General features: G+C 42.2%; 1 protein-coding gene across 1 annotated transcript in view; it reads right to left on the bottom strand.

Moving 5' to 3' along the window:
• The window catches only part of Vipr2 (vasoactive intestinal peptide receptor 2), a 67822-nt gene that overhangs the window by 10782 nt on the left and 45929 nt on the right, over positions 1-11111 (bottom strand). Inside the window, exon 6 of the mRNA XM_031356673.1 lies at positions 4365-4506. Coding sequence (XP_031212533.1) covers positions 4365-4506 — 142 coding nt within the window. The remainder of the gene's footprint in view (positions 1-4364; positions 4507-11111) is intronic.

Below are 11111 nucleotides of genomic sequence, written 5' to 3'. Positions count from 1 at the left end.
CTCCTCCCCCTCCTCCTCCTCCTTCTCCTCCCCCCTCCTCCCCCCTCCTCCTCAGTCCTCCTTCCTGCTGTGTTTGTTACTCCTGGCTCCTCTGACATGTCCTTACCTCAGCATTTCCTCCACTGCCCACCCACCCAAGAGGCTCACTCTGTCCAGGGCATGCAGTGGCGAGCATGTGCTGGCTAGAGTGACAGTGGGATACTTGTTTTAGGGCTTCTATTGCTGGGATGAAACACCATGACCAAAAGCAGTTTAAGGAGGAAAGGGTTTATTTTATCTTACAACTCTCAAGTCACACTTCCTCACGGAGGGCAGGAACCTGGAAGCAGGAACCAAAGCAGAAGCCATGAGGAGTGCTGCTTAATGGCTTGCTCCTCATGGTTTGCTAGGCCAGGGAGTGGAACACTTTTACATCAGTCATGGATCAAGAAAATACCCACAGGCCAATCTGGTGGAGGTATTTCCTCAATAAGTCATTATGGTGGAGGTATTTTCTCAACTGAGATTTTCAGTTGCCCAATGACTCTAGCTTGTGTTGAGTTGACATAAAACTAGTCAGATGGTGCCTGTGCTGGGTGTGGGGCAGTGGGCTGTTCTGACAGCCTGAATCCAGTGGAGCCACCACCTCAGGACCCCGGAGACCCACTGAGCAGAGTAAATTTGTCCACAAGGGACGACGGTAGGTGTTCGGTGATAGCTCCTGAGATGATGGCTCAGACTTCAGCCCAAACCCCTCACAGCTTCCCCTGCAGGAAAATGTGTGCTCTATCAGGCAGACAATGCCTCAAGATCCCAGCATTCTAGCTGGACCTTATACCCAGTCATCTGACCACAAACCAGACATGCCATGCCCCATACAATAAAAGTGGTGGTTTGCCCCCTCCTCACTCTCTTACTTCCTCTCTCTTGCTCTCTCACTCTCTTACTTTTCCTCTCTCTTGCTCTCTTGCTCTTCAATCTCTTACTCTTACTCTCTCTCTCACTTTCCTTCTTCCTCTCTTGCTCTTTCTCTCCTTGCTGCTCTTTGTTCTCTTCTCTTGCTTTCTTCCTTTTCTTTCTCTCTCTCTCTTCTTCTTCTCCTTTCCTTCCCTTTACTTAACCAACATATTTTCTCCTTCCTACAATAAAATAACTCATTCATACATGGCCTCCTTTTTAACTAAGGCGCCGTGCAGCAACAGGTCAGCACGGGGTCGGGGGGGTGGGGAACCAGGGCCTCAGCAGCAGGCCCTCTGCCTCCAGGGAGAGAGAGAGAGCCTCAGCCAGGCCACCAGCCCAGGACCCTGCCCTTGGGACAACAGCTGAAAAACTAGCCAGATGAATCATGCTGTACCATGTGGTGGTCATGACATGACATGACAGACAATAGGACACGGCTGACTTGAGGGCATCTACGTAGGCCAAGGTGCAGAAAGATGCTTATGAGGATTCCATGTTTTTGCTAAATGGCACCAGAAGTGCTGCTTCTCATCTCTGTCTCTTAGCTCATTGGTAACAAGTGTGACCTGTGAGGACCAGAGGCCTGAGCAACATGGAATCTTCTTCTGACTTCATCTTCCACAACATTGCTCTCTGAAACACATAACACTGGCATCCGGTGTGTGTGTGTGTGTGTGTGTGTGTGTGTGTGTGTGTGTGTGTGTGTATAGGGGGGTCTGCTCCTGCCCTGCTGGGTCAGTACAAGGACATCAGAGAGACATTAGCAAGGACAGGCAGATCATTAGCAGGATCCTGAGAGACCAAAGCTCTGTCTGGGAGTCTCTGAGTATATACACATATGCAAACTCATATGTCTGAAGTGCATGTGCATATATGCATAAAGACATACTTGGGATGTATGTGCATGTGTTTGAACAATGTCTTGCATATGAGCATTTTATAAATGAGTGAAAAACTGTTCATGCACAGGTTTTTGTATATGCTCTGCATATGTATGTGGGCAAACTCATTTACTGTTTCTGCTCTTTTTCCTCTTCCATTCTGACATCAGCTGTGTGGGATGATGACCCCTAGCCAAGCTTCCAGCCTGGACCTTTGGTCTGCTATCCCCTCATTCCCCTAGACACTCAGTAGTCGAACAGCCTGTTTCTGTCTGGGTGGCTATCCGGGCCTTGATGCAGTGTTTGGGACTGTGGCTTACCCACTTTCCTCATCCAGACCAGCAGCACTTAGGATTCTTAGAATCTTCAGACCTCTAGAGAAATCTGTTCAGATCTCTAGTGATAAACTGCTCTGCTGCTTGCAAGTTGCCCAGAAGTTGAGGAACCTGTGTGGCCTCTGGCCACATTTAAGAGTTGTTCTGCCAGCCTTCCCTGGCCAGTAAGAGGCCTCTTCATGTGTGGAATCGTTCTGCTGCCTGGAAAAAGCAATTTGTCATACCATGCGGAGCACTTCTGGTGGGTTGCTTGGGAGAGTAATATTGGTTTAGTGATCCAGGAATAAAATGGAAAAAATGGAGTTGGAAGGAGAAAGGTTTCCTGTGGCTCGTTCTGCAGTCTGACTCTATTTTGCTAATGTGTTCATAACTTTATCACTCTTCAGACAGCACTGTCCTCCTCCTCTCTCTCCTCCATGCTGGGTTTTGGCTTTCTTCTTTGGCCCCCTCTTTGTACCTTTGTCCCTCCTGATTGCCTCCTCTGTGTACTCCTCTATTCCCTAAAGAATAGCTTGGGAAACAGGCTCAGGGAGCCTGTCCCTATTTTCAGCTCTCACCCACAGCCTTTGGCATTACCTGGGTATGGTGGCTGGTGTCTGACCTTGGGGGAATAGCACATACTCAAGGTGGGTCTTCAGCACCTTGGGAAAACTGCAGGATTTTCTCAGCCCAGTCTCATCATGCAGGCTAAATCCTGGTTCAGCAAGTACTCACAGTGGTGTAGGGAAACAGACTGTTGCCAGAGGGATCTCAACACTGTAGTGTGAAGTGGAGATTCCCTTGTAGATTCTGGCAACATGGAGAGGGTGGGTAGGGCGGTGCCGCTGCTCTACCCTTTTCTGCTTTAGGGGTGTCTGCTGCCTTCTCTCTGTCCTTCCACATGAAGGGTTCAGGTGTTTGGGGTCTCATTGAGGTAGAGTTAAGAGGGATGCTTCCAATATAGGTGGGTACTAGGTGTCTCTGAGGATCAGTTTCTTTAAGAAAGAGCTAAGGAGGGCTGGAGAGATGGCTCAGTGGTTAAGAGCTCTGACTATTCTTTTCCAAAGGTCCTGAGTTCAAATCCCAGCAACCACATGGTGGCTCACAACCATCCGTAATGAGATCTGATGCCCTCTTCTGGTGTGTCTGAAAACAGCTATAGCGTACTTACATATAATAAATAAATAAATAAATAAATAAATAAATAAATAATAAATGAATAAGAAAGAGCTAAGGAATCAAAGCCACAAAGGGAGCTCTGGGCACTGATCTGCCACACCTCAGTGTTCACCTCTGGTAAGCACATGCTAACACCCTTTGCTCAGGATGGACAAGGCTGATTAGTTTCTGCAATGCAGCATGAGTTCACTCACATGCCTGGTCATTCTGCCTTGGCTCTGCTTGTGGGGATAATGGTGGCAATTTACTAGCTACTCAAGTCAATTGGACAGAGACAGCAAGGTATGCCCAGGGGCAGAATTTTCCAGGTGCTGGATCCTGTTTTTGACATTTATATTGTAACAGATCTCATTTAAAGCCCAGTTCTATATCATGAGCCTGGAGAATGCACATATGTATAGGCAGATGGTGAGGGCTAGCCATAACTGACATGTTATACCGCTACAAGGCACTATGCTGTGTCAAAACTAAACTAATTAAACCCTCTTCAGGCCAAACGATGTTAGCAGATGAAACTACTCATATGCAGTGGGGATGGGGAAGGTGGGGCAGTTCAGTGTCCTGTCTCTTTAAGTTACTGAGACCCCAGATCAGGAACTATACCAAATTCCCAAACGTGGAGCATTATATGCTAGCAGAGAAAACCCTGGGAAGACTTGCATGCAGAAGGCTCTTAAATACCTGTCCCATGTGAGTTGATTTTCTCTAGGAAACTGGTAGAAGGATTCCCTGGAATCTGGAAGATTTAGACTAAAGTGTATGTTCATCTACAAAAGGATTTTTCATATGCTCCTGTTGTACTTATTTCAACATTGGTCATCAGTGCCTAGAGTCTTTTAATTTCCCAGCCCCACACAGTGGCTAGACACCAGTCAGCCTTCTTTTGGACCCCTGGTCTTGCTTGCTGACACAGGCCTGAACCCATCCAGCTTCTTTCCATTGCTTAGGCATGACAAGGACTATGATCCTACTGCCCCTTTAAGAGCGAAGAGGTTGGTAGGTACTAGGGTCCCCCCGAAACACGGTGATCTTGCCCTCAGGATAGTCTTACCCAGGAGGCCGGCTGGTCATGGCAGCGCAGTATACCTGAGCTGGAGTAGAGCACACTGTCCTTGACCAGCACAGAGATGGCTCTCAGCATGAAGGAGAGGAACAGATTCAGGTGGATGTAGTTCCTTGTGCAGTGCAGCTTTCTGAAGCAGGAGAGTTAGAAATTGATGTTTAATTATCATCTATTGTCTCTCTTCTCATGATGGTAAATTTATTTAACTTCAATTAAAGCAGGTTTTTTTCTAAGTTTTCAGTTTGGATCATGATACATATCTTGGCACATGAGCTCTCCTTTTATTTCAGATTGTTTCCAGTTGGAGCTCAGTATGAATAAATAATGCAAAAGCCACCCAGAAGCTGCCTGCAGTCAACTGTGTCTGTTTCCCATGTATGTTTCAGGACACAGGCTGTGTAGCTGAATGTAGATGTCCCATTATCCTCATCTTCTGTTGTAGCTTGTGGTCTTCATGCTTCTACTCTGAGACAGAGCCACAGCCATGACCTTACCTATTTCTCAGGTAAAACGTTGCCTCAAAGGCTTTGACTCTGATATCCAATTTTCTGAATTATTAGGTGGGAAACTGCCTTCTGTACAAGTTAACTTTTTCCTTTTTATATCCACACTAAAGGCACAGTTTGATGTCTTCTATTGACCCCTTTCTTGGCCACACAGCTTTGACTTGCCTTCTGACTCTCCCATAGTCCTAGACCTGGGCAGACAGATCATCAGCTGTGAGCCACAAGAACAAATGAAACTGAAATATGGCCAAATGTGGTCTGATCTAAAATTTTATGTATTTTAATTAATCTAAAGTTAAAAGCAACAGCAGCATGGACCACTATTCTTTTGTACACTTGTATTCTTGTCATTTTAACATATTCATCATGTATGTATTGTGTGTGTATGTGTGTGTGTGTGTGTGTGTGTGTGTGTATGTGTGTGTCTTATATCCACTATGACAGTGTCAGGTGTATGTACCCTCTAGTAATACACACAAATGAGACACTGATATAGGTTAATAGATTAATTCAGTTACAGTTATTTTCTTTTCTGTATCCAAGTGGAACATATGTTAATATGTTAATATTTTTGGAGACTGAATGAGTTTTAGTAATAATTTTGAAAACATCATTAAATTATTTGTGGAAATATGTTACTTTAGTTGTAAGTATTTTTTACTTTATAAAATAAGTGTAGGTAGGCCTTAGAATTTAAAGTGAAGGCATACTACTGATGTAGCAGCACATGAAGAGGAGAATGATTAGATGAGGATATGCCATGAACAGCAGATGCTCTTTTCTGTGGTGGAGAAATTCTGTTTTATTTAACAAAAAAGTTCCAAAAGTTAGTCACCTGAAATTAGAATTAGAATTCCAACAAAGGAGCCAGTGGAAACAGTGGGATGGGGCCCTTGTCCAGCACTTCCAAGAAACCCTGAAACCTGGCAAAACTACTCAAATTAATCCTGTTGGAGCTCTGGAAAATAGTCCAGTTGGTAGCTATGTGATCCTGATCCTAGATGAGAACACTGTAGGCCAGCCTTGCCTTGTCCTGTGGTACATGCCCAGCTTAGCATTATCCTGAACACTATAGTTCATGTTTTTCATGGTTTCGGGAATTACCTATAGACACAAGATAATTTTTTTCTTAAACTTTTAAGTTCATTGAATGGGTGCAATCTTCCAGAACTCACTCAGATTGAGCAGCAGCTCTGATGAAAGCCACACAGTTTCTGGATGCTGCCTAAGGCCAACATTAACAGTTGAGGCAAATGACAGACAATCTGGAGCCTGAGAAGAAAGGCTAAGGAGAGAGGCTTTCTGGGGAAGCAGGATTTTGAAAACCTCTTATATATGCAGATGAACATAGAAACCTGTATACATGCTCTGGGCAGGTCAAAGAGCTTTTACTGCTCTTCGGCATGAACAAAATGTAGTTAAGGTAGAGTGGTAAACAGCCTGTCCAAGCGTTAGAGGAGTGCTTCTAACATAGCCAGACTCCTCATCTGGGGAATGTACATTTTCTTTTCTTCCTGTTTCTCCTCTGACTGAAGATGTCTAAGGAAATCTCCAGAAAAGTTTAGAAAAGTTGCTAAATAAATGATTACAAGTTGGGCCTAGTAGCACAGAGCTATCATACCAGCTACTCAGAGGCATGGAATATGAAGGTTGTAAATTCAGGATTTGCCTGGGACCAAGAGGGATTTCAGGGCCAACCCGAGTATTTCAGAGAGACCCTGTCTCACAATAAAAGTGAAGGAAAGGGTTAGGTTATACTTCAGTGGTAGACTGCTTGTCTAGCATTTGTAAGGTTCTGATTTCAATCTCAAGTACCACAAAAATAACAAAATAGAATAAATAATACAGAAACAGCTACAACTCATAACAAAGGACAACAAACTGAGGGTCAAAATTTGATTTCCAGAGTTATCACCTCATATTATAAAAAATGTCCAATTTCAACAAAAAGATAATGAGGCATTAAAAGAAGCAAGAAAGCTGGATTACTAATAGGAAAAAGAAATAAAACATTCTCTTTAAAAATCAAATAAAGCTAAACAAAAAAACCCACATGAAGTAGCCTTAGTAGACAGAGGCTTAAGGCCAAAAGCTTTGAATGTGTTCAAAAAACAGAATGAAATAGAGCAATTCTTTGACAATCAGAATTTCAATGAATAAATGAAATTTGAAGAAGTAACTAAAAAAATGTTGGATTTAAAATGTGTAACTGGCTTTAGAAATTCCCTAAAGATAGCTAAGGAAAATCTAGGCAGGCAAAAGAGAGATTCAGTAAATGCAAAGATCAAAGAAAATTACCTAGTGTTAGAAGCTGTTATGTAGTAATTGGAAATGGTAACATTTCCTCTTGGACTGAAGTCATTAAGGCTATGCAAGTAGACAAAATTTACCAGGCTCAGGAAATAAACACCTCACACGTTTTAGGAAGTTCCTGAAACTTATGATATTGACAAGAACCTTCCCAAAGAATAACAACTTGACAGCCTGCAGGTTGAGAAAGAGAACTCAGGAGATTCAGCTTTTGTGATTATCGTTTATGCTTCAGTGGGCTTTCCAGCGATGCAATTGCTTTTGAGTCATCCAGGTCTCTGTAAGTAACCTGTTATAGTTAGCCCCAGGAAACTCACTGGTTCACTAATTTAGACTTAAGGGAACGTTGGTCAGATGTAGATTCTTACTTATTTATTTCCATCTATTTATGTGTTAAATGCATGTTTGTTCATGTCTCCATAGAATAAGTCCCATGTCAGAAGCAGAAAAATAAATAGATGAAGAAAAACAAAGAAAACCCAAAAGACATGGAATATTACCCATAGATAGCATAACAGGGCTCTAGATTCTCATGGAAAAGTAACATGGATTGCAAAGGATCTCAAATGGCCAGATCAATTTTTAAGAGAACAGAGTAGAACTACTCTCTCTCTGGATTCCAAATTTTCTGGAGACTATGGTGAACTAGCTGTATGGCTCTGCAAATGGTCCAGTACATCAGACTGAGAATCTTAAAACATTCACATTTATGGCTAGTTGTCTTCTGATGAAGCCAAGAACATTTAATAGTCTTTTAAACTATTGGTGTTGAACCACTGGGTAGGAATTGTGAGAGAAAAAAGCTAGACTCTTCCATTTCATAGCATATGAAAAACTAGCTGAAAATGAATCAGTGACCAAAACACAAGAGCCAGAAGGATAAACCTATTTTGGGTTGGAACAACATGACCTTGGATATGACAAAGTTCTTTTAAATGTTATTCCAAAACCACAAGCAACATAATGAAAAACCTGGCAAAGTGGACTCCATCAAATGTAAAACTTTAACATGTTAAGTACACATCATCAAGCTTAAGAGAAACCTAACTAATGGTAGAAAGCATTTGTATACTAGACATAAAAGCTAGTGTCTATAGTATATAAAAAAATTAAAAATGTCATAAGAAACCAAACAATTGAAACTGCACAAACATGGGACTAGAGAAGATGTAAAGATGGTCAAACTAGCACTTGGGAGGCAGAGGCAGGCAGATTTCTGAGTTCGAGGCCAGCCTGGTCTACAGAGTGAGTTCCAGGACAGCCAGGGCTACACAGAGAATCCCTGTCTCGAAAAAACAAACAAACAAACAACAACATCAAAACAACAACAACAACAAAGATGGTCAAAAAGCACAGGAGGAGGCTGGAATTATGGGTTAGTTGGTACATTGTTTGCTTCATTTAACATTAGAACCCAAGTTAGATCCTCTAGTGAAAAAGCCAGGTGCAACCCAAAGGAGGACGAGGCTAGAGGACTCCTGGGACTCCCAGTCTAGCTAGGTTAGGAAGCTCAATGTTCCATAAGAAACTATCTCAAAATACAGTGACGAATGATTGCAACACCAGATGTTGATCTCTGTCCTTCACATCCACACACATGCAAGAACTCTTACATACTTGTGCACACACACTAATAGGTACACATATCATGCACACACACAGCACATGAGACTATCAGATACCATTTCACTCTACACTTATTGTCTGCATTCTGGATATTTGCAGTTCTCTGTATTAACCAACATTAACTGTAGAAAACAGCTTCTGTGGTAAGGGCTAATGACTGTACTAATCTGTGGATTAAGATAAGTATTTAGAATAGATTTCTAGAAATGTCCATTTTGCAAAATAATAGTAGAAGGTTTACCCCTAAGGCTTGTAAACTCTGCAACCCTAAGTTCTTGGCCAGGTTTAAAATAACAGGTTTATGAGTTCCATCCTGTGCAATGAATCTTAAATCCAATCAGAAAGCTAATCCAATCAGTGGCTAACCACTCTGGTCTAGTTTAAGTTATGTTGTTGTGATAAAATACCATGACCAAAAGTAAACATGGGGCGTATTAAGTCTTGTGCTTCCAGGTAATAATCTATCACTGAATCGATTCAGGGCAGGAACTCAAGGCAGGAACCTGGAGCAGAAATCAGAGAGGTGGGCTTGTGACATGCTCTTTTCTTTAGCTTTCTCACCTAGCTTTCTTATATAGCTCAGGCTCACCTGCCTAGGGATGGTGCTACTCACAGTGGGCTAGGACTTCCCACATCAAACAACAATTAAGACAATTCCCCACAGATATGACAATTGACGTATTTGATCCAAACAATCTAATTGAGACTTCTTCTACACAAATGACTCTTTATTGTGTCAAATTAACAATAAAAACTAGCATACCCTCATTAAAAAAAAGCAAAGGGCATGAATTTAAGAGGGTGTATGGTAGTGATTTGGAGGTAGGAAGGGTATTGGAAATAATCAAAATGCATTTTATCTATACATGAAGTTTCAATGAATACATTAAAATCATCTCTAAAAAGAAAACAACCTGAAATCCCTGCTCCTACAAATCTCTCCGATCTTAAGAATGATAAAAATGTTCAACAGTAGATTAAACTCTGTAAATGACAGTACCAGGAACTGAATTTGTAGAATGTACTGCTGGTTTTGTGTGTTAACTCGACACAAGCTGGAGTTATCACAAAGAATGGAGTCTCCCTTGAGGAAATGCCTCCAAGAGATCCATCTGTAAGGTATTTTCTCAATTAGTGATCAAAGGTGGGAGGACCCATTGTAGGTGGTGCCATCCCTGTTCTGGGTTTGATAAGAAAGCAAGCTAGTAAGTAACATCCCTCCGTGGCCTCTGCATCAGCTCCTGCCTCCAAGTTCCTGCCCTGTGTGAGTTCCTGTCCTGACTTCCTTTGGTGATCAACAGCAATGTGGAAGTGTAAGCTGAATAAACTTTTCCTCCCCAACTTGCTTCTTGGTCATGATGGTTTTTTTTTTTTTTTCAGGAACAGAAACCCTGACTAAGACGTAGAGCATACCTAGATTAAAGTGGAAAGACATGGAAAAGATGGAAGAATGGTAAGAAAATATATGAGAACAGGCCAAAACACAGAATACACTGAGGATACTGATCCAGGAGAAGAGAATGATGGGAAGCAATATTTCAGGAGGCACCAGCCAAGGACTTCTGAAACTGACTAAAGAGAGTAACAGGTCAGACATTTCACAACCATAAGAAAGATTCAAATGTAATGAAACTAAGCCCATGAACGTCAGCTTCAGAAGGTTAATAAAAACTAGCTTATTGCAACACAGGAAGAGACATTTGTAAGTGGAAAAGACTATGTTTTTAGGAACAAAGTCCAGCCACAGGCAACAACTCAGGAGCAACAACCTTATCCTTAGTACTCAGAAATATCCTTTTAAAAAGCAAGGCAAAACTATCTGTTTTAGGCAAGCAAAAGTCTGAGAATTCACTGCCATTACAATATGATCAGAGGTACCTAGGTAGGCTCATAAGAAGCGGAGTGATGACCCCAGCATGGAGGAAAGTGTCAGAAAGATGAAGGGCAATATGTAGGCATGCTAAACCTTAAACAGCAACGTCTGTGGGATCTCAATATAGAATTAAAACATACAAAACAAACAAGCATGAATGGCACATGAGTTAAGATGTGCCATTCTTGAATCAAGAGCGTCACATCTTAACTCATGAATTGACTGGGAAATTTGTAAAGAGCAGGTTAGAGGCTATGAATAAGGGAATGTGTCTGTGGTGGTGGTTGTGTATGACTTTAATTCCAGCACTTGGGAGGCAGAGGCAGGAGGATCTCTAAATTTGAGGCTAGCCTGATCTACAAAGCAAATTCCAGGTCAGCCAGTGCTACACAGAGGAACGAGAGAGAAATGGGGGGGGGG

The sequence above is a fragment of the Mastomys coucha genome, unplaced genomic scaffold (genome assembly GCF_008632895.1).
Source record: "Mastomys coucha isolate ucsf_1 unplaced genomic scaffold, UCSF_Mcou_1 pScaffold6, whole genome shotgun sequence".
Lineage (NCBI taxonomy): Eukaryota > Metazoa > Chordata > Mammalia > Rodentia > Muridae > Mastomys > Mastomys coucha.
This window is presented reverse-complemented; position numbering and strand designations above follow the sequence as displayed.